This window comes from Melanostigma gelatinosum, assembly GCF_949748355.1.
Source record: "Melanostigma gelatinosum genome assembly, chromosome: 14".
Lineage (NCBI taxonomy): Eukaryota > Metazoa > Chordata > Actinopteri > Perciformes > Zoarcidae > Melanostigma > Melanostigma gelatinosum.
In genome coordinates, this window is record NC_136647.1 from 19,173,970 (window position 1) to 19,197,868 (window position 23,899).

At 45.1% G+C, this 23,899-nt stretch overlaps 1 protein-coding gene across 2 annotated transcripts in view; it reads left to right on the forward strand.

Moving 5' to 3' along the window:
• The window catches only part of spns2 (SPNS lysolipid transporter 2, sphingosine-1-phosphate), a 57,978-nt gene that overhangs the window by 29,908 nt on the left and 4,171 nt on the right, over positions 1-23,899 (forward strand). The window contains exons 3-12 of one of the 2 annotated variants that reach the window (XM_079283214.1): positions 1,140-1,276; positions 4,994-5,145; positions 7,711-7,777; positions 12,041-12,180; positions 12,982-13,134; positions 13,418-13,607; positions 15,467-15,532; positions 15,917-16,015; positions 18,567-18,730; positions 20,740-20,786. In XM_079283214.1, the coding sequence (XP_079139340.1) occupies positions 1,140-1,276; positions 4,994-5,145; positions 7,711-7,777; positions 12,041-12,180; positions 12,982-13,134; positions 13,418-13,607; positions 15,467-15,532; positions 15,917-16,015; positions 18,567-18,730; positions 20,740-20,782 (1,211 nt within the window). In that variant the 3' untranslated portion in view covers positions 20,783-20,786. The remainder of the gene's footprint in view (positions 1-1,139; positions 1,277-4,993; positions 5,146-7,710; positions 7,778-12,040; positions 12,181-12,981; positions 13,135-13,417; positions 13,608-15,466; positions 15,533-15,916; positions 16,016-18,566; positions 18,731-20,739; positions 20,787-23,899) is intronic. The other variant, XM_079283213.1, reaches the window with a different exon arrangement.

A 23,899-nucleotide genomic window follows, 5' to 3' on the forward strand; every position in this document is an offset into this window, starting at 1 on the left:
ACGAAAGTATTTTTCTATTTTTATCGTACCCTAATATCAAATGTTCAAAACTACAGTTAAGCTACAATCGGATTATAGTCCCTCATCCTGTTGGTTGGCCTCAGCAGCTGTGGGACTGTGATGCCTGTGTCTTATATAACCCCCCCCCCCCCCCCCGCCTCTCATCTCCTCTCCTCCCTCTTCTGTCTGTTTATGCTGATGATGTGTGGAAGCACTCCAGCCTGCCTCCCGAGCTCCCCTCGCCGCTGTCAACAGGAACATCTCTGCCCTTTCCCCTCTGTATAGACGCACAAACTCGGTTTTGTGAGCATTAAAAATGCAGGTCTGTTTAAGATGGTCCTCCTCATAAATATTGACTAAAAGGCCTGAGAACGAGTTGTCCAGTCAGCAGTGGGGAAGTTAGGGGGAGCACACTTTAAAGCACTTGTGTTCCTTTCACTGACACATCAGTCTGGTTGTGAGAAATTAAGATGGCGGAATTATTGATGGACACACAGCCTCCTCTGGCCCTGGTGTGTGATATATTGATATTAATCTGGCCAGTTTAAATGTAACTCCAGCAGTGGTACATTGAAGACTGACATGTTTTTTTTTCCTCCGCCACTTTTTTTGATTTGTTTGATCCCAACAAACTGACAACATATTATCTTATCTCTCTTTTAAGAGCTACTGTATTCGTCATTACATTTGTCCATCTCCCCTCTCGTTTCACAAATCCAACATCACTTTTCTCAGTGATATCTCCCAGTGCTATATATATATATATATATATATATATATATATATATATATATATATATATATATATATGTTTCTTGAAGTAAGTGTAGGTGAAGTATATCTGAATCCTGATTGGTTGGAGATGAATGGAGGTGTCCTCTGGCAGTCCGTCCCTGTGCCTCTGGTGGACTGGTATCACACAGTCAATCTGGACAGGTTCTTGGCTTAATAAGCAGACCTAAAAGCTGAAATATTTGTCTCAGTCCAGTTGGAATTTGAGTTATTTGTTTACATAAAGTGCAATGGAGAAATACATGATACTGTAAATAGCCAAATCCGTGCAAAATCTCGTCTGAAAACTGCATCAGTAACGGTCATTTCCAAAGTAACATTTTCTCTTCTTCTTCCTCTCTCCACAGTCTTCATCTGCAGCTTCATGGTGGCGGCTCCCATCTTTGGTTACCTGGGCGACCGCTTCAACAGAAAGGTCATCCTGAGCTGCGGCATTTTCTTCTGGTCCATTGTTACTCTGTCGAGCTCCTTCATCAGTAAAGAGGTACGACATCGCACACGTTCTCACACAGAGGATCCGGTGTTATTCTATTAGTCCGCCGCCCCACTGAGGAGCTAATTATTCTGCTATGATCTGGATATGCTTCATGTTAAGGCTGGTGAAAAAAAGACCACACGCTCGTTTAGTCAGACACGAGCTTTGCCTTTTGTTGCCAGTCTGTCTCTCGCTCTCTCTCTCTCTCTCTCTCTCGCTCGCTCAGACACTGGCTACCAGCCAATCAACTAATGAAGGCCCATGCCTCAGACCTGTCTCAATTACAATGCTTTAGAAGATAAGACGGTAGATTCACTGCTCCTTGACAAGCGGATTTAGATGTGATATCTCTAAAAGCCCCAGTGTGCCGGGCGGTGTTGGATGCATTAAACCATAAAATTATTCATGGGAGGCGGGGGGGTGAGGGGTGTCCCGCTGAGAGTGGCCATCACATTACAGTAAAAGGCTCTGTGTGTGTGTGTGTGTGTGTGTGTGTGTGTGTGTGTGTGTGTGTGTGTGTGTGTGTGTGTGTGTGTGTGTGTTTGTGGAGGTGTGCAGACGGACCCCATTATGCAGTCTTGATGGACAGGCGTAATAAAAATCCAACAGACTGAGAATCTGAAGCTGCTCGACTGGCAGATATGTGGAATTGAAAGCTCTACGTTAGGTAAATTCATGCAGCGCGTGGCACGTCTGCAGAGCAGCGTCGTGGAGTCCCACAGTGTCGTCTCAGTGAGTAAGCCAGCTCACTGCAGAAGCTCGTCAGCCCAGAGCTGAGCGGAAGGGAGTGACAGCTCAGAGATGTCTCAGGAGGGCGTACTTTCACTTAAATCTCCTATAGACTCATCTGCTCTGGAGGCAAGATGGCAGCCATTTGCCGAAGCAGGAAATGCATTCAGGCTGCTACTTGCTCAGATGAAATGAAGGGCCTCTTCCCCCCTCTGACAAATGCCTCAAAGGCTGTCGATTGCCGATGAGGAGACGGGGCCTGATCCTCGAGACCTGCAGTCCTTTTGCCCTGAACTTTAACTTTGCCCTCAAGACCTGTTCCTGAATGCCAATCAAATGAGAGTGGATGGCTCTTATGTAACAGCTTCACGGCGCTGTCGCCATGAGAGATAAAAGACATGAGATGTAATGAAATGTTAATGACCACTTACGTAAATGATTATACAACATTATATTACAAAGTATCGTTTTGAAGTCACTGAAGTGATGATATCTAGAAGATGTTACATTATAAAGTCCACGTAGCATTATCAAATGTGCCAAATGTCAAGCCTTGTAGGTCCTATCAAATAGATCATTGTTTGCTGTGCATTCAGGGAAACTGTCCATGTGCTTTAATCAAACTGCGAATATTTTTTCCCAAAAGATTTATGAAAATCACAGTTGAGATTTGCCTAAATGTGTTTATAGCCAATAGCGCAAATGTCAGCCTGCTTACACGCTACAATAACACAGTGAACATGGTAAATATCACCTGCTAAACATCAACACGCTAGCATTGTGTACATCCATGCTGCCGGCTCTGTGAGACTATACACTCTTAGTCTTGTTCGAATATACAAAACAGTTCAAAAAGTGTTGATTTTCCTAAGCCTCCTTTATGTCACTGTAGTTTTCAATCTGCTTTTACGACCTCATTTTTGTGGCACTTCCCTGGCGTTGTTGCTTTTTGTTGTCGTCATCGCTTTAAGCATTTCTGTTTCTCGCTTCGATGACAGTCTGGTGACCACACACACTAAAAGGACTCGCATCACCCACCATATGGTGGGACATTAAAAGGAGAAAATAGACCGGTTGTAAATCCTTCCATACAATGTGACAAGCACAAAGATGCACAGCAGTGAGCGCTCGGCTGTGATCAATCATCAACACTGCAGCTCACATATAAATCAAGCAGGAAAAAAAAAACAATGTTCGGAAACTGTGGCAAATGGGGGGTTTGATGCTGAAGTCAATACAACAGGATTTCATGGACGCAAGGAAGGCAATCAGCTATAGGCTATACACGCTTTGCACACACATCACAAAGACTACATACCATGAACAATGAGGCAACCATGCAACAATTATGCCCTAAAACAGAACCCACGCAGCACTCTGCCTCTCTCTCGCTGACCCGACACACACTCAAACCTGACACACTGTTGTGTTACTCTGCAACTTTCACCTCATGCACAGCAGGTCAATTCAGTCACAGCAAACCGGTGGAAAAATAGTCTTTTACCTAAAAAAAAAGCCTTTTTTTAATGATGTCAAAGCAGAAAAACAATCCACTGCTTTCCACGTTCTACAGGGTAAAGTTAGACTTTCTAAACTGCACAACATTTGCTGTTGAGGCTTTTCGAGGGTCTCAAGTGCCGATCAAAGGGGTATTTCACACACTGCTTTAAGCGTAGTCTTAAAGCTAGGTATGCGTGTGTGCTGTAGTCTCCAGAGCATGTTTGATAGCTGCGTCTATGACCTCATGACATGATGTCACATCCACCAGCATGAAGCCCTATAGTGTCGGCTGAGAGTCGAGGTCATCGGGGATCACAGTCTCAGCTCAACCTCGGTTACCTACGGCTCAATCATTAATCTCTTTTCACTGCTGACAAACCCAACAGAGTGCAACCTTATCAAGCTCACACACACACACACACTCACACACACACGCTCATTATTAGAGCCCACAACGTGCATATGTTTGAGGTGGGAATAAAAAAAACAATACATAATGTAATGAAATGTAGATGTAAGACAATCAGGGATTAAAATACTTGGAGTATCACCATGACTTCACTGCAACATGAACAAATGACACCAGTTTTACATGCAGCTCATTTTACTCATGGGGCTTATGGACAGTGTGCAAATTGGTGGCCAATATATGCAATTTGTGTCAGAAACAGAGTGTGTGTGTGTGTGTGTGTGGGGGGGGGGGCTGATTTCTTTGTCGCTTCACGAGCAGGCAGTCTGCATCCAGTGAGTAGTAGTTGCCATGGAAACAGTTAACAATCCAGCTGCCTACACAGGTGCCCCCCCGCCAGCGTGCAGTCTCCCATTAAAGCCTTTTAAGTATTCATCTTTTCATTCCTCGGTTTATTACGTCTCATGGAAGATGATACGCCGTGGTCATCGAATAAAGCTACGTTGGATTAAACACATTGAAATGCTGACGCGATGCCATTTCACAATCTCATGAAGTCAAAAAATATTTGGTTGATCAAAATGACCTTGTCCAACCCTCTGGACCAGGTGCAAGTAAATCTCAATATTTAAATGGTTTTGATGGCCCATGTGTTCATGGGATTGAGCGTGTGAATGTCAACGCGTCTCATTGATGATGAACCACATGCTTGTTACATGTGTGTTGATTCTCTGTCCATCCAGTGTCTACTTCTGTTCATCTGGTAGATGTTTCAGTAATATACATGGGACTTCTAAATCTGCGTTTGAATCCATGAAATGATGAATCTGATGAAACTGTTATGGCCTGAGAGCGAGTAATTGTACTGTATGTGCATTGTAAGCCTGATTACAATGAAAATGGAGACATTTACTGTAAGTATCTTTGGGCGAGAGGTAAAGATAGACTGTTTTGTGCAGGAAAAGAAAAGTTGGTGCGCAAAAAGCCTTATGACCAAGATAAATGGCTGTTGGGTTGACATTGCGCTCTGACACAGAGCTTGATAACAAAACTCATATTTCTTTCCTGCTCTCTCTCTCTCTCTGCAGTATTACTGGCTGTTTGTACTCTCCAGGGGACTTGTGGGAATCGGAGAGTCCAGCTACTCCTCCATCTCTCCCACCATCATCGGAGACCTGTTCACCAGTAACAGCCGCACCATGATGCTCTCTGTCTTCTACCTGGCCATCCCCCTGGGGAGGTAAGAGACAGACGGACCATGTATTCTTGAGGCAAACACTGGGTAGCAACAAGACACGTGTTCTATATCGGGAGATCTTCATGCCGACATTTATGAAACGATAGTTTGGTGATCTCATCCTATTCAGCTGGTTAAATCCAAAGGTGCAATGAAATCAGGATAATGAGCATAGATAATTGAAATTATCCTCACATGGAGACCAGGCTCGCTCCTATCTGCCTCTCTTTTTTTCCCCCAGAGGCAGCCACACAAAGAGCTGAGGCCCTCTGCAGAAAGACAAGCAGAACTTACAATCGGCTGTGTGTGACGCTTAAAGGAGGGTGGAAGGCTTTTTTGGGGGGCATGTGGCGTGGGGGTGTGAGAGTAGGAGGTATTATTTCAGTTCATTCAATCAGAAAAAGGGCCACAGGGAGAAAACAAACAAAGCCAAGTCATAAAAGATGCACCGGTGGATGCCGCGCGGGAGCCACTTGAGGATTATTGTTATGAACAGTGCTTTGCAGCATGTGCCGTGCTGTCGCATGCTGCGCTGTTTCCCACACGGAAATGCTAAATAATAAAAGGAGAAATGTGCTGCACTCTTTGTACACTGTCATTAGAATTACATTAAATGTACGTGTAACATGCCGCTCAAGTTACAATGGCAGACAGTTGGACAAATGTGCAAGGGAAAGTCTAAACTGCCCTTCGTGGTTGTGTTATGAGCTGCCAAAATGTGTGGGTCACAGTAAACTGCCCGGCAACACAGACAATAGAAGGTGAAACAGTGCGCCTCAGTAAAGTGCAGTCAAACTTCCGACCCAGTCTCCCGCTTGTTTGTCTTCACTGAGGTTGTTATGACCGTTTCCAGGAAATGACCTCAGGAATTAGGCCGGATTCACAGGAAATGGATTTCCCTGTTCTCCAACCCCCCCCCCCCCCCCCCCCCCAACCATAATTTTAACTTGGCCGCGGAGATAGGCTTCTTTCTGTGCGGCGCCGCCACCGTTTGATGCGAGCATATTTTTCGTGCTTGAGTTATATTCTTGGTGTTGAACTTTCCAAACACTCTCTGCGTGGACTCTGATAACATTCGCTGTTCGTCACTCACTGGAAATATCATATGCTGTCTGAGCCTGTTTATACGGCGCTGTTATTTTTGGAGAACTAATCATGGAAAGCACGCGCGTCGACCGTTTCCCCCTTTGCTCTGTGTGAGGATGTGTGTGTAAAACCAGTTAAACATCTCTTGGCCCTTTAGCAGCCAGTGCTGATAAGAACCCCACTGCAGACACTGGCTCCATAATCAATCTATTGCTCCAATCTGCTATGCTAATGGGAACAGCACCTCTTCACCAGAGGCTCTGCACATGAAGACAAACAGGTTCTCTGAGAAATCAGGAAGTCTGATTGACTTTTGTTGACTAAATCGAGGGAAGAGGCTTACAAACTGTCGGAATAAGCTAAGATGGATGACAAATGAGAGGGAGTAAGGTATTGGGATTCTTAACTGAAAGAACCTTTTTTCAAAAGAGTCCCTCATTTAGTGTTTTGATGATGTGATAGACGGCCCAGTCCCTCAGTCGTGTAAGTCCTAGAATATAATTCACACCACTGTCAAACCAGTCCATGATGCCTCATGTGCTGTATGGAAGCATCTCGGGATAACTTTAGCGTTTAGCACTTACTGGAGGCACTCCGGGTAAAGGGTTGCAACAAACGATTATTTTCATTATTGATTATTCAACAGTTTATTTTCTAGATTAATGGGTTGATTAATTGTTTGGTTTGAAAAAAAAGTGAAAAAAGCACCACAATGCCCTATAGCTCAAGGTGATGCAATCAAATTGTGCGTTTGTCTGATCAACGGTTCAACACCCTTAAAATGTTCAGGTTGCTATCACTCTGATTATTACTTTGATGATTCATTTCTTATCAAAATAGTTCAGGCCGTAGAACACAAACAAATATAAACAAAGAGTAATCAGCTCTGTATTTACTGCTGCATAACTGTGTTGAAGATAATGCTCACGTACTGCTATCGGTCCTCTGCCGCACATTCCCTCGGTTTACTCTCTGTCCTTTAAATGCTGATGCTATCTAGCAGCAGAGGCTTATCGCAGCATAAGGGCCCCTTTATCTGATCTGATCTAGCAACATTTCCCTCAAAGCATTTCGCTGTTATTTCCCTTTAGGGACTCACAAAACACTCTTTACCTGAGTAAAATGCGGTGAAATTCCATTTCACTTTGCCACACGCAGCCTTCAGGCTCAGACAACCATGTTAGTGCCGGGTTGTGGGCAGTAACTTTGCACCTGCATTTTGTGACTATGTGCACAAATCGCACATCCACAAATAGACCAACTAGCCAAGCTGCTACCGGTGCTTTGATCAGTTACACTGTCATAAGCTCTCTATGTCAACCACCCAAACACTCAACGTGGCAGACAAACAGGATGTGTAGGCGTAAGCTTCAGGACACTGAATCATATACTTAATATATAACGTGCACTCGCCACTAGACCTCAGTGAAGCAGGTCCAGAGTAATGTATTTGACGGTTTGTGTCTTTCTGTCTCTCCGCAGTGGGTTGGGTTACATCCTGGGCTCCAGCGCCAAGGTGGCTGCAGGAGACTGGCACTGGGCACTAAGGGTAAGGGCATCATCCTCCCAACACTGCACGCACACATGCTCACAGAGACAGATGAAGAGCCTGTCTTGGATCTGGGGTCAGAGGGGCCGGTGGTGGCAGAGGCACCGGGGGCGCACACATGGCTGAACAGGCGGTCCGGGACATTGTAGTGATGTGACAGAGCTGAAGGCAGCACAACTCTCACATTCATCCACATCAGCATCAGTTGAGCCTGCAGCCTCCCACATAACGCTTTCTCAAAATGTAGAAATGTTAACATCAAACACAGTCAACATCTAATGTGTTCAAGCTAAAAGGCCGTGTGTCGTGATGGCTCAGTTCTGATCCGATGGCTGCAGCAAGGAAAGTGGGTTTCTGTTAAAGATCAAGGCTGGCGCTGGCTTTTTTGCTTCGCAGAAGCTGTAAACACATTCATCTTTCATTACACTTTACCCTCGGGGGTCGTCTCTGGTGAGGCAGGATCAATGTGGGCCTCAGTGAAATAACAAGGTGTAGGGGGCTTCTTCTACCCGAGTGTAGTGTCCTTTACAGTGCAGGAACTGAATGAAACACTGAGGTTTCATTCTTTAGGGAGAGGTAGCTGGAGGTACATTTTGGCCCTGCCACGCAGTACTAAATGCATGTCCTGGGTACTAGCTGTACTGTGGATTGTGATTGGTCAACCAAATGTGTCCTTACGTCACAACAGAGAATACAAGAGCAACAACAATAACCACCAGCTTGCTATTGCATCTGAAACAGCATCAACAACTGCTTTTTTGTTGAAACAAAAGAGAACAATGAACAATGCATGGACTGAAACTGATGTCCAGATAACCATTTGAGGAGAAGATTTTGTTTCGAGGAAGCAAAAATCACCTGTAAGAATTGAAAATGTGTACCAGTCTACCAGAGAAGGCACAAAGCCTCTGTGTGGGGCAGTTGGACCCGAGCACAAAGACACACTTGTTCATACGCACTGGCTCACAAAATGCCCCAAAGGTGCTCCAAGAGCATTACGCTGGTATCCCTTTGAATTAAAGGCTGATTTCAGTTCTCAAGAGAAATTTATCTGTCGAAATTTGCTGAGATGTCCCACCTTGACAGGGTTTTGCTTCAACAAAGAAAAAATCCTGACGAGACAATTCTTTGCAGTTGCATACTTACAGCGTACCTGGGAGCAAACACAGGTGTTAACTCAGGCGCATAAATCACTGTTTTTACTGGGACTCCAATGAGTACTGCAGACACTGGAGTACTGGAGACAAAACGGTTAGAAGCCAACAGCTCAATAAGGCCTACCAGCAGCAATGGAGAGGACCAATGAAAGGTCGAACAGGACTCCTCAGGAGCCGCTGAATTCAGGGTCAGCTTTAAAAATACTCGAACTAATTATGACCCGACTCTTATGAACCGACATTTTAAAGGAAGGCATTAAAACCTCCTCTCAGCATGTCGCCGTGGAGAAGATTCTTCGATGTGACAACTCGCTGGGTTTGAGGAAACAGGACGTGCATTTCAAAAGAGAAAGAAAAAGAAAAAACACAAAGAGCGAGGCCGTTTGTTCCACAGCAGTCACAATGGCATTCTAATGAAACAATCTCAAAGCCAATTCATCACCGGTGTGGCATGCAGAGGAAAACACAAACCGAGACATGAAACGGGTTCTGTGGAGCAGTATCCTGCTTCAAAGGAAAAAAACAATGCAACACTTCCGTTTGTTTTTGCCCAACGTGTTCCAGCTACCTTCCTTGTTTAGCGGAAAAATGTGGATGATAATGAACGGGGGGGGGGGGGGATGCATAGAAATGAGGAGCAGAAGAGGGCAGTAAGTCATTTGTTTGATTGCCTATACCATCCATGCAGGAAGTGTCTCATGTGCACTGTTGAGTCATAGGTCAAAGGTCACAGACTCCTGGTGTCTTGTTGAATAATAATGAGGGGACTAGAGTGCAAAACAGAGCTCATATTTATCTTCCATTACGCTGCCTCTCGCTGAAAGCACATTTATAAGATTCTGTTGTAGATGTCGGTCCAATTACGTTGCTCCACACGAGACGATTGGAGAGAAGAAACAATATAAGGAAGGAAATCATCAGTGTGATCCACATCAGCCTCAGAATTACTCCCTCAATGAAAAACTTAACCACACACACACTCACACTCACACAAACATATATACACACACCTGCACATTTCACAGCACTTGTGCATATAAATGGCTTTTAGAAGTTACAAAATATGACATGATGAATTTCCCCTGACAGATGAAATTGGTTTTGCTTTTGTGAGCAATATGTATTACTCGACCAAATCCTCTCCCACACATCCCATCCTGTCTTTTGTCTGCGTCTTTGCCACACAGACACATGCACAAACATGCTGCCTCATAACCCATAAAAGATGATAGTGAACATAATAGCAGATGGGCAATTATGAGGTTTTTACCTTGGTGCAGCACTCACAAAGCAGCTCTCAAAGCTCAAAAGCTCTTTTAGAGACGTATGTGCTTATACACACACACACACACACACATATAAAAATACACACAGTGCCAACAGAGTAAGCAGAGGGAATGTTCTCCGCTCCAGAGGGCTCGTATAGGATGTCAGGCGTATCGGCAAACACAGTGGCCGTCCATTCAGATTGTAAAAGTAACCCATTCCAGGGTATGTACACCTCGCTTTAGGTTCGGAAGGAGCTACGTTTTGAGTGTGATAACCATAAACACAACAACACAAGAACTCAGTTTAGTTTGCCTGTGAACAGCAAAACAAATGCAACATTTACATGGAAATGAAAACTGGGCTCTTTGTGGAGGGAAAATCTCTTCACGATGAGAGTGGAGCAGGCCAGCACACGTGGACTGATAGCTTTTCAGTCACACGGTGCTAAAAACGTTACCGAAACTGGTTTACCGTCAAAAAGGATTTTAATCCTGCTGTTGCAATTACAGTTTTAGCATGGTGTACATTAATCTCATGAAATATTACACTATTAACCCACTTTGGAAAAAACTCTCCCTGATCCCAGGAAACACGTCTGTCCTGGATCCTAACTAACGGGCAGAGAGAAACTCTTTCTATCTCCCGCCCTCATATCCGTTCGCAACTCCTCCCCTTCCGTCTTTCCCAATTTCTATCAGCTAACTTCTCTATGCACTTCTGTAAACGCCTGTCTTCAAGTCTCTCTTTCCCTGAGTTCCGAACACATTCAATGACTGTCAGTTACTCACCATCTACTGGAATCGTTGAATCTTCTTCCCTGGATCTCCTCTCTCCTGCATTTACAAACAGGCTGACAGTGTCTGTTCTGCTTCCCGTCATACTTCATTGATGTTTATGTTGCACAGCATAAAGCTAGCTCATAACAACATCAAACTCAGCGCTGACTGAATTCATTTAAGCCCTCAGCATATTGAAAATGATTTGTTACTCTCCAGTTCAAAGTCTCAAATGACATCAGAATTATTTATTTCTAAAAGTATATGCTGAGCAAATATTAACACAATACTCATATCAGGCATGAAAATAGCAGCCAGCTTCGTAAATATTTGAGTAAGCAATAAAGACATATCTTACACGTTAGACATTAAATATACAAACGTTACTCTCTCAGTGAAGCCAACGTGTATTTTTCTGTAGAAACAGTGTAGAAACGTTGACATATTATTACACAGAAACTTACACTTTAAACACCAAATTAATTTCCTTTCAGACACTTGATATTCATAAACTACTGTAAAATGCTCGAATAGTCTGTGCATTGAAATAACTTTGTTGCTAACACGCAACAAAACACAACTGAAAAGCTAACGTTGGCTTCCTGAGGCATGTGAGGAGGAAACCAATTAAGATGCACTTTTGCTGGTCTAGTGGCTTCTGCAAGTCAAACCTGACTTCAACAAACGTTTTGACTTAGAATTAGACTTTGACTTATTGTTTCTCAACTTTTGAGAAGCTCAATGTTTTAACACGGAGCAACATCGCGACGGGGGGAGTGACTCTCTCCTCTTTGCCCGACATTGAGGACTGATCCTCGCGCTCACAAACTGCGCCGCATAAACTTCCGGATTTTTTCATGGAGTAGAAACGTACAACAACATACAGCAAGTGATGCATCATCAGCAGTAGACTCTTTAGAAAACGTATCACACTGATCTTTTCCCTGCATCTGCATCATGTCGGCCTCCACTCTAAAGCACACTCGCACTACGAATATCACGTCAGTGGGACGATGTGTTAACACGATCCGAGGCCTCATCGTTCTCTCTTTCCCCGGTAGGTGTCCCCAGCTTTAGGGATCACCGCGGGAACCCTGATCCTGGTCTTCGTGCCCGAGCCGAAGAGAGGCAGCGCTGACCAGATGGGACGTGTCAGGAACCGCACCTCCTGGCTCTGTGACATGAAGGCGCTCGCCAAGAAGTAAGGCCTCCCATCGGCTTCAGACTACATACCAGATAATTGTGGAGATTGACCTGATTACTGATCAGTGATCAGTATAAACTCATCTATTATTGCCCAGCTGATCACTAAGAGCCATGCATGCTAACATCATCTTGGGCTGTAGGAAATTGTAATGGGCATGTTGTTGACCAAACTATTAATTGAGAAAATAACAATGAAAATGATCCAAGAGGTGTAGAAATGTTACATTTAGCCTCTGGTAGCCATTACAGACATGGGAATGTTCACACAAGACACAGTGAACCAGCGTCATTCACTCACCACCATTCTGCAAAGCTGCTAAACTGTGAAGGGTGCTTTGCATTCATGACACTAAGCCCTTGTTAGTGTATGACCTGTGGGCTAAAAGAAATGTTATAAACTCTATAAAGCTACTCTGATGCAGCCATGCAGGTTTATGGGGTCTATTTTTTGCACAGCAACCACATGTTCATCCCCCACAGAGTGTGACTTTTAGCTGTACAGTCTTCCACATTCACAACCAATGGAAAGTGTTAAATAGTGTTATTTTTGTCTCCCACATAAAACTGTCACTCTTAACTGCACATCATTTCAGTTTACTTCCCATTTAACCCTTTAACTTCTCAAACTCCTGTCGCATTCCTTGAATTATTTGTTTGCAATCATTATCAGATGTTTTTTGTGAGATCCAGTGAGAATGTGTGACAGACAACAGTGCCTTGTTTCTGTGTACCTTTTTTAAGCCACGGTAATCACCCGTTTTGATTTGCCGCTCGCGTGTGCTTCTTCCTCACTTAGCCGGAGCTACGTGTTCTCCTCCCTGGCATCCTCGGCGGTGTCTTTCGCCACTGGTGCGTTCGGCATGTGGATCCCGCTGTACCTGGCCAGAGCCCAGGTGGTGCAGAAGACGGGAGAGGCCTGCACAAAAGACGTCTGCAGTAGCACAGACAGGTGAGAGGTTAATAACGAGACACGGAGTGCAGGCTTTGAACTCACTGGCGTCATCTGAAACCATGTAAAAGAGAGGGATGGAAGCACACTTTGCCTTCAAAGCTGGATCTGAACTGCTATCGAGCTATCATAGTTCAGTCAGTTCATCCATTTATATTGTAGGGTTGCACCTTTTATAAAAACCCATGCGTCTTCTTAACTGAAGCCTCTGTTGGGTGGTTGCATGGACTACAAACCTGCATGATGTGTGTAATAACAGTCTTGTCTGTGCTCTCCTGTGCAGCCTAATCTTCGGGGCGATCACCTGCGTGACGGGCCTGTTGGGCGTGGTCATCGGGGCGGCCACCACGCGCCTGTGCCGCCAGAAGACAGAGCGAGCCGACCCGCTCGTGTGCGCGGTCAGCATGCTGGGCTCGGCCATCTTCATCTGCCTCATCTTCGTGGTGGCCAAGAAGAGCATCGTAGGAGCCTATGTAAGGGTCGCTTGGTGTAACGTTTGTGTGTATATTGTGTCTCAGAGGAAGTTTAATCGAACAGTGGAGGAAATTGAGATCAGGTCACTTTTTGCTTTCCTATTTTCCAAGAATCAACAGTTCCACAATGACAAATGTCCTTCACACTAAGGAGCGGTTAGAATGTTCATTATGGATTTGCCTCAGAGGCTGAGAATTAAGAGTGAAAGTCTGATAATGAATCTAAAGAGAGAGGGCTTAGTAGAGGCTCATCGGGTTTGAATCAGGAATAAAGCAGTAAAAGGACACCTTGCCTGATGCCAGTCCCTTTCAGCCCCAGAGGCAGTGAGTGGGTGTTGCTCCTCATAATGAACCACCGTAATTGCAGGATAGATTGAGACGGCCTCGGGGGCTGCTGCAGGTAGCTGAGGCTCATACCTCGTCCAGCCAAAAGTTAAGAGTCTCAGGCAAATGCTGAGAGAGCTCGTGTCTAATTGCCTTGTGAAGCAGGAAAAGGGTGCAACTTCCCAATCACTGCCCTGAAACAATGCACTCTGTGCTCACCAAGCGCACATTTCTCAGTCTTATCAGAGGAAGAGGAACTGACTCTCAACAACTTGGGCGGTAAGAACGCTGGAAAACTGGAAAAGATAGGAAATGTTTCCCATGCATGTGAAGGAACATAACAAGCAGCCTTCCGTATCCGAAATGTGTGACCCTGACAAGTTTGCCCGCTGACGTTTTTCTACAGTATGTGTGAGGTGTGTTTAAGTATGGGATCTTGTTTGTATGCTCAGGATTGACCGCTTTTAAAATAACAGCGATAACGCACCATCTCAATCAACAGAAAATGTGTGCAATGGCGTATATACTGTATTGATTATACTGGTTTTCTACAGCTTAACCGTAACAGGCCGGGATTTTAAATGCCACTTCCCTGCTTCTCCGACTACTCTACTGTACAGTATCAAATCATGGTACAGTACAACGGTTGTAAGTGATCGGCTGAGGTTTCACGGCGAAGCACTGACAGATGTGTCGTGTTATAAGGCGTGACGTGGCCGCAAGGACTGACCCCCTCGCAGCTGTTGTCTCGTCAACACATCTGAGGAAATGCTGGGCTTCTCTTTTCCTGAGAGCTAACATGTCGGTCACGGTGTTCGCAGAACAGACATCCCCTCTGTCAAGACTCCCTCTGTAGCTCTCTGTGCTGTACTGTAGGTCTGGCACGCAGGCAGAAGGGTTATTCCCCGGCAGGAAACGCACATCAACCGGCCGTGTTGAACAGTGCCAGACGAATCCAGCCAATACAGACACACAAGATTCCACTGCAGCCGAACGCCTCTGGGTCGGGCTTAAAGAAAGTGGCCAAATAGCAACACCAGCTGGTACTGGCCCGCGTACATACAGTAGCCTACATAGTAGATATTGTACGATGGATGCCAAGTCATGTTATTTAAAGTTTACGTTCTCTGTTCCAACCATTCAGGAGTAGGACATAGATTAAAATCCTGCAGCTGGATCTCAACTGAATTCGTGTTAAACCGTTTCCACATTGAATGTATACGAGCTTTGACAAGAAGAGACAAACCTTTTCATCCTGGGCAGTTTCTTCAGCTCGTAGGCGAAATACTCAGCGAGACCAAACTGAAGGCCTGCCCCTCCACGTATAATTGGGTCGCAGCATAATAACATGTTTTTAAACCCGCAGCAACCGAAGCACTTTTATTCAGCGGAGGATTCCCACACACAGTAGCGACATGTGCAACCTCCTCTTCTGCCCTCATGTCTGGTCACCAGTCTTTTGTGCAGAGGAACATTGGCCGATCTTTAATTAGCGCCACTAAATTGACAATTCTCTTCCTGCTTTGTTCGTGTAGGTATGCATCTTCATCGGGGAGACGCTGCTTTTCCTGAACTGGGCCATAACAGCAGACATTTTAATGGTAAGTACGGGGAACCTATACTTATCCACTGGGTCACTGGAAATTCCTGCGACAAACGGCGGTCGTCCAGTTAGACACGGTTTTGTGAAATGTGTGAGTGGAACACAGTTTGGGTGGGGCCGATCATGACTGTCTACTGATATTGATCCATGAAAACAAATGGAAGGGGGCCCTTTCTCTGATGTTTGTTTTGGTATCTAAAAGTGAAAACTGTGAAAAAGTGTGACTGACGACTCTGCCTTGGGTGTTCTGGCCCGATGAGATGGGCTCAGTGTTCAGAATTGACTGCAGAAGTTGTGTTAACACGGCTGAGTGGATCTTTCTACCTCTGTGTCTTCATCATCTCACACCATCCTGTGTATTTTTCCCCCTCTCTGTGCGCAGTTTGTCGTTATCCCCACAAGGAGAGCAACGGCGGTGGCCTTTCAGAGCTTCACCTCTCATCTCCTGGGTGACGCAGGAAGTCCGTACCTGATAGGCCTGGTAAGACATTTTAAATGTAACCCCGCTGGAAGGCACATCTCCATTCAAACTATACACGCCAGATACAGGTTCAGCTCTTGATTTGAAGTGGGCCAGTGCAAAGTGAGGTGCAAGAGGAGCTTTCGGCACACGTCTCGGGAGAGCTGGTGAACAGGGCTGGGATTTCACCACTGCTCTTCAGGCTGTCAGTGGCGTTTACTAGTAACTCATGGTTCCCAGGACGGGCCGGTGTTACTGCATTTTACTGTTACTTTATCAGTAGTTATGATGAACTTTGGTGCCAGTGTATTGCTGGGAGAGAAAAGACTGCCATGTGCTGACATTGTGTTTTATTGTGGTGCCTCTGGCTCACAGCCCAGGTCATGTTCACAAAGGCAAAGTGGAAGTCTTTGATTAGTGAATCAAACTGATCCCTGAGTTCCTCTGCCGGGGCCTGACGGGCTGGCAGCACACGCAGCTGTCTGTCGAGCTGCATTCACAGTGTCCCTGTTTTTCTTTTCCTCCTTAAATGGAAATGTTACTGCGCCACTATTGTCGAAGCCAGATAAAGGGAGCAGTAAGTTGTCTCCAAGTACTGACAAGCTCTTCAAAAGACTAAACAAAGCTGGTATTAGAAAAATAAAAAGATCCACATTCTGGGAAACAGAATCCGGCTCAGAGGCCGGCGCTGAATTGATTCTGTAGATCAAATAGAACCCAGTGTCATCTTATATTCTACGAACGTCCTATTGACACGTTGAGAGATGCAGAACTTTGAAGTACGCCGTGACTCACGTCCGGATGACTTTAATTCTACTGATGTAAAATATTCCAGCCACTCCGGAAAAGATTAGTCGACTATAATTGACAGTATTTCTGAGAACAAATTAACCATTTCAGTTGTTAATCAAACAAAAAAACAAGCTTCTCAAACTTGAGGGCTTGCTGTTTCATAGAGCCGTTTCATAGGACAGTTCAGGGTCGAACAGAGACTCGATAGCAGACGCAGCACACGAGGAGAGTTCAAAAAGGCTTTTAGAGGTTTTTACCGGAAAGCCAGGCTGTCATACACGGACGGTCAGTCCAAACAGAGCAAACAAATCCAAAACAAGGGAAACAAGGTGAAGTTAAAAAAAACATAAAACGTACTCTGCAATTGCTCCTCTGAGGTCCAAGTGCGTCACCGCTCCCTGCCTCAGTTCCTGATCTGAGGTTTAGCACGCGAGTGCGATGGACTCGTCGTGACGCACGCTGAGCGCGGGCAGATATACAGTCGACCCTGCAGACTGGCACAAATCCTGTGAACAGACCGGTGGTTATTGCTAAGCAACCACAGGAGAAAGTGAGGGAGTGAGTCAGTCCGTTTGGTTCACAATTGGGTTTTCAGATGTGCACCACACAGCCCAGCAGATGATGCGCTCAACTCTACAAACCAACTACCACTTCCTGTTGTGCAAAAACAATGCATCTCACATTCTCCTGAGCTTGAGCCAAGCTCCCCCTCCATCAGCACGTAGACCAAAGCAGTTGTCACATAAGAGTCCCCCGAGAAACACATAATGGACTCCTATACTGCATGAGCACGGCATGGCCGCAGGCAGAGTGGGTGGCAGGGGAATGCCAGGAACAATCTCTCAGCAATCTCCCGAGAGATGCCTTCCAGCTCGATAATTAGACATGCAGCGGTTCACTGTATATTTTTAGCTGCGCAAGTTGCAGGCAATTTATTGTACCTGATGAAATAGCTCTGCGCTGGCACACACACACACACACACACACACACACACACACACACACACACACACACACACACAGCTGCTGGACGTACACTAGATTTTGTCACACATTTAAAAAAATGTCTTCCACCTCCATTTTTCTCTCTTTTCTCCGATCACTCCTCATGATGCGTGCACACATGAGCACATACGACCACTCCCTCTGACATCCTCCTGTCAGCACTTCTCCAGCTCTCTCTGTAGAGCATCTCATTCTGCTGACGCTGACATATAGGCAATGCACTTCAGCCGGGGTGACCTATAGCCGCTCAGACTTTCACTCACTCGCTCACTCACGAGAAGCTCTTGCTGCTGATGTGCATGCATACACATAAGCAGCTAAGAGCTACCATCGGCGGCCTCCTCTCCGTCACGATTATCGGCACAGCAATCCGTTTGAGAGCTGCCTCATGAGTGACGCTGGGAGGCAGAAACGGTCCCTTCACACCCACCATTCTCCAGCTGTTGTTTTCCTCAAGCCTTCGACTGCAATCTGAGCTACTAGCTGTGAAGTCCTGCATCGCTTCAAACTAAAACAGGGCGTCTTACATCATGTCACTTTTGTCTGTTGCTGTGATGAAACGTGCAGAACTCGCGCTGCATGTTGAGTCAGTCCGCATTGCGCTGTGTGTCAGATCCTGACAGGATATTTTAAGAACTTTTGGGGGGATGATTCGTTTGAATTAAATCTCTCTTCTCTCTCTCTCTCTCTCTCTCTCTCTCTGTTTGTCTGTGCGGTGCTTTTGGTGATGGTGTGTGTGTGTGTGTGTTTGTCATGGTGTGTATTCGTGGTGCAGATCTCCGACGCCCTTCAGCAGAGCTACACGACGTCAGCGCTGTGGCGGTTCCTCAGTCTGGGCTATGCCCTCATGCTTTGTCCTTTCATCATCGTCCTGGGGGGCATGTTTTTCCTGGCCACGGCGCTGTTTTTCCTGGATGACAGGGAGAAGGCCGAGAAACAGTAAGTGACTCAGACGTTCTTTGAATAACTCGTCATTATTTCATTTGTTATTCATTCTTTAAATATTTAAGACGCACTCGAGATGTCCTCCGCTGACTTTCTGACAAAGAGCTCCACAAATCCAAACACACCACCTCAGTGCACGGGGCTGGGGAAGGAGCAATGATATTGGTATTATTCTGAGTGCCATAGGAGGTTGGAGACTTTGACTGGACAATGCCGTACTCTTTACCCCAGTGGTGGGGTTTTGACGTGTGTCAGGGACAAGCTGCCCAGTGATGCCAACAATGGTGCCAACCCTGCAAGACTCAGAGTCAATAGAAAGTCCCAGTCAGCTATAAGTGCTCCAGAGCTGACACAAGCGGTTCCAGCCATCAATTTCTTTAAGTGTGCTTACGTTTACTTTTTTTACCAGCTACCTCCCCTCTTTTTCATGCATTCATATTTTCCTCTTTCAAACACCAAAAAAACGCCAACCCAGAGGGGCACGGAATAGCTGGTCATGGCCTTAAAAGGCTAAAACAAACACACACATCCTCTTTCAGACGGCGAGACATGACTTCTTGTTTCTTCCTGACCATTCTTTCCTACTTTTTATCACATTGACTTACTCTCCTGGTGCCAGCGCTCTCAGAAATGACTTCCTTCCTGTTGAAGATGAGGGACATTTTTTAGACAGGATGGCAGTCTGATGTCTGACGTCCGTCTGCAGCCGCCTTGTCTTCACCCTGTGGAGTTGATCGCTTGTTGTTCCCATGCCAAAGCCCCTTGTAGAAATGTACAATAGAGCAGAATAAGCAAATTTGTAATCGTATGTACTGTAGAGGACAAGTGGAAATGTGCGAATGAAATGTGGAAACAGCTTCAAGTTTCAGTGGACTTACTGCATTTTATAATCCTGGGGTCAAGCAACCATCGAAGCCGTTAATATTTCGTAATGTTGATAGTTTTAAAGGGGTCTCTGCAAAGGCACCACTAAGCCGTGCTGTGGCTTCTGTTGGGTTCCTGATCCAGGGGGGAAAAAAGGGAAGAAATGCGGAACAGTGACTAAAAGAAAAGTCACACTCTTGCCGTCCGTTGTGCCTGTAATAGATGGTAGTTTGTGGTCCAGTATGTGGTTTAAGCTATCTCACCACATTATTGCAGTGTGGGCAGATGGCGCATGCTCACTCAAACTACATCTGAAAAAGTCCCCCTCTACAAAGGTTTTATGAGTTTTAACTAACAGCTTTATTGATCACGAATAATTAATTTACAAATGCCTCTCAGAGCAGAAAATCTGTCTGGCTCTCAGCTCATCCACCAGCATGTCAGATTACATCAAGGTGTTCAGCAGACATACCATCGCATACCTCACATGGTAAACTAAAGGCCTGAATGGTACAGATTTGTACTCAGCCTCCCAATGGAGAAAAAACTCAAACAGCAGCAGGTCTTACGTAACAAGCCGCGAACAGCACCTCAGGGACCAAGAAAGATGACAACATCCACAACTTTGTACAACTAGAGTTGTTTCATGACTGTGATATTTATAGATTCCATTCACGCTATAAAGCCCCCGATTTATAAATCCCCCCGTTTTTCCAGAGCGTTTTGCGGCTTTTTTCCCCCTCCTTTGAGTCTGTCCTCGGATACTCAGCGCTATTTATAAAAGGCGCGCCTTTCTATTTTCAGCCTTAAAGAGTGCTTTATTATTTCGAGGTTGTTGGCTCTTTTTTTTGGGCTGCGGGGTTGCCATTAATAGCTCTGGTTCAAACGTGTCCCCCTCCTCCACGCATTCACCCAGTCCACATTTACACTTCGTGATGTGTGCGAACAGGACCGTCTCCTCTGGAACGCGATGACGGACAGACCAAGGAAGACAGCGTGTGATGAGCGAAACTGGGAGAACTTGTTGGGAGACGTGAGATGGTTCGGGTTCAAATAACAGGCGTCGAATGTGGTTTGAGAAGGTCTGTCTGAAAGTGTTTGTGCATCCTTGATTCCTAAAGCCGTTCCTCTCTCCTCAGGTTGAGCCAGATGACACGACCACCCTCCTCAGTCAAGGTATGACCAGGTAAATTGCCTTTTCTGCTAAAGACGCTTTTACACTTTAGTGCTTTTCACCTCAGCGGTTTAAGTGGCTGCAAACAAAGAGACGGTCTCGGAACATCAATATTGATAGGGCTCTCTTCTCATTACCTGGGAAGCATCATGGAGAAACTCTTTTCATTGGGAGGAACAGAAAAACAAGGTTTTTCAGGACTTAAAAGGCACTTTGACCCGAGGCTGTTCAAAGCTTAATGACAGTGTAAACGCTGGAGGGGGCACGTGGTGATGATACACATATGATTGATCTGTGAATCATTGTACTCAGGGAGTGTCCAGGCATTCTTGTAGTGCTGGTTATTTGACCGACTATCTGGCCTCTTATCAAGACCCGAGCTGCCTTCCCTCCTTCCTGTCTTTATCAGACTCACACACGCGGTGCAAAACCCCTCTAATTATTAACGGAGCAAAGAAAAGACACAATAATTGGCAGCACACCAGCCAACTCTGCACTGCGGGACAATGGGGACCTACTGTAGTTGTCGGTAAAGAATAACAAGATTAAACTCTGACTCACTGATTAGAAGGACAAGGAATCTGTTGTGACTTATTTGTAAAGGGTATCATGTTTAGCCAAAAGGTCAAGGTTTTACCCCTTCCTAATCGTTCCTTTGTAACCTTATCTGGGTTTGTTTGTCCTCTAAACATTCATACTATATGTTCTCCAAGAGCAAAGAAAATAGCTCATGAATGTGTATACTGCTGGGTTTATTATCCCCACCTCCCAATAATGCTCCCTGTGCAGGGTGAGATGGAGAAGGTCAGAAAAAGAGTGATGACTGTATGACAAATAAATCACTTCCTTATATATTCAGAAGCTTTCCTGAAAAAAAAGATTGTTCGTTTATTTCTTGGTTTGCAAGGATTAAAATATGCCAACCAGAATGTGACCGTAAACTGGCTGAGAAGAGCTCTGATGAGGTTTTTCTTTCATGATGATGTTCCACCAGCTTGTGAGAAGCAGGGAGTCGAGGTGTGAAGGGTTTCTTACAAAATGGTTCCAGTTCAGTTGGGGAAGCAGCAGTGTGATCTGCCAGTTGCAACTCCTTGCAGTATTTGAAGGCAACAGTCGATTTGGTGGGAAAACTGTACGAAGGTGCAAATTCCTGCAGGCGGAAGACGGGACGATCCCACGAACTACAAGAACACTTTTTGTTAAACCCTCGTTTACATATTTTGATTATTTTTTAAACCATTCAGACAACCGTTGGTTTCCATTCATTTCACTTGAAGGGAGACACTACAGGCAAAAACAGTGTTTTTCATGTACTGGTCAATTTGGAGGTTTTGGGGTATTTTGCTTCCATAACAAGTGGAAAGAAAACATCCAAAAAACAATATTTTTTGTCTGTTTGCTTCTGTAGATTTCTCCTAAATTCACCAAAAGTTGGCATTAAAGAATGCCTCATTTGCATATTTAAACTTGGAAAACATATAATACAAAAAAATCATTGTCTTCATGGAAATAATCAACTGGGAAAGTTTTATAGCAATATCTTTTCGTTTTATTTTTAACCTACTCACCCGGGGCATCCTGGTGGTCCGTCATAAGTCAGTTATGGCCATTGTAAAAAAAGATTTCTCCTTTGTGCATCCAAAGGCACTCTGACATCTGACATTTGAGCATCGGCCCGATGAAAAGCATTGCATTCAAGGTTCAAGGTCCGGCTTTATTTGTCTCGTCGTGCAGTGCTGTATTGTATTACGACGCGGAATTTGACGATGAAAGGCAAAGACTAAAAACTACTCTGTGGCTAATAATTCAGAATGTAGACGTTAACTCAGGAGACATGTTGCTGGGAATGCAAACATGGATGTTGTGAGAAGGATCACGCGAATTGAATTCAATGTCATTTTAGTTACTCATCTGCAGTCGGACACATTTCAAATCTGCAGCGTGTCCTTGAATGTGCCAACAGTGAGACTGCTCTTGAGGCTGCTTGTGATGCAGCTGCATCACCACATAACATACGCCCCAAAAAATAGTACCAGTGTGATCGATTACCCATCACAAGACACTTTCAAAGCTCCACGAATTGCAATGTGCATTGATGAAGGCAATGGCTGTCTTGAAGGCAGGAAATCAATCTAAAAAAAAGCCGGCAAGTTAGTCGGCTACAATATGCAAAACGACAGCAGTATGGTCTTTTATGGCAAGTCATTACCATTGACAGAGTAGCATTAGTATGCACACTTAATGACAGGTGACATGAAAGGCTCCCACATGGCTATCAGGTTTCAGTGGACGCTCAGGCTCTCAGCCTGAGCGTTTCATCCGTCCTCCGTCTGTCACACACAGCAGCCAAAGCATTTTCTCCCTGCTGTCAAAAGGGGCTAATTATAGAGAACAGTGACTGCAGCTGCATGAGCTCAGAGTCGGATTTACCTGCGAACGTCCTATTGACACGTTGAGAGATGCAGAACTTTGAAGTACGCCGTGACTCACGTCCGGATGACTTTAATTCTACTGATGTAAAATATTCCAACCACTCTGGAAAAGATTAGTCGACTATAATTGACAGTATTTCTGATAACAAATGAACCATTTCAGTTGTTAATCAAACAAAAAAACAAGCTTCTCAAACTTGAGGGCTTGCTGTTTCATAGAGCCGTTTCATAGGACAGTTCAGGGTCGAACAGAGACTCGATAGCAGACGCAGCACACGAGGAGAGTTCAAAAAGGCTTTTCGAGGTTTTTACCAGAAAGCCAGGCTGTCATACACGGTGGTGCACCGTGGTGATTGATTTCCAACAAATCTGTTGTGAAGGATAATCCAATCAGTGTCGGGCACTATTTCCTCCCTCGGGTCTCACTCGCAGATCAATACAGTTCACAGTTCATCCGCTCTGCGGTGACAAGTGTTCAGTCTTCACGCTCGCTCTGACCGTTGTGTTCCCAGTGGTACAACACGCTGCTCTGGGAAACAGTTAAGACAGGAACGTGGGGAGGTGCCGATGTAAAGCGTTGGTATTATTCAGATTACAGTACAAGTGCTCGGCTCTGACAAGGAGTGGAAGTGAAGGAGATGAATTGAGAGGAGGAGAGGAATGCTGAACACGGCCGCTGAACAAAATGAGGAT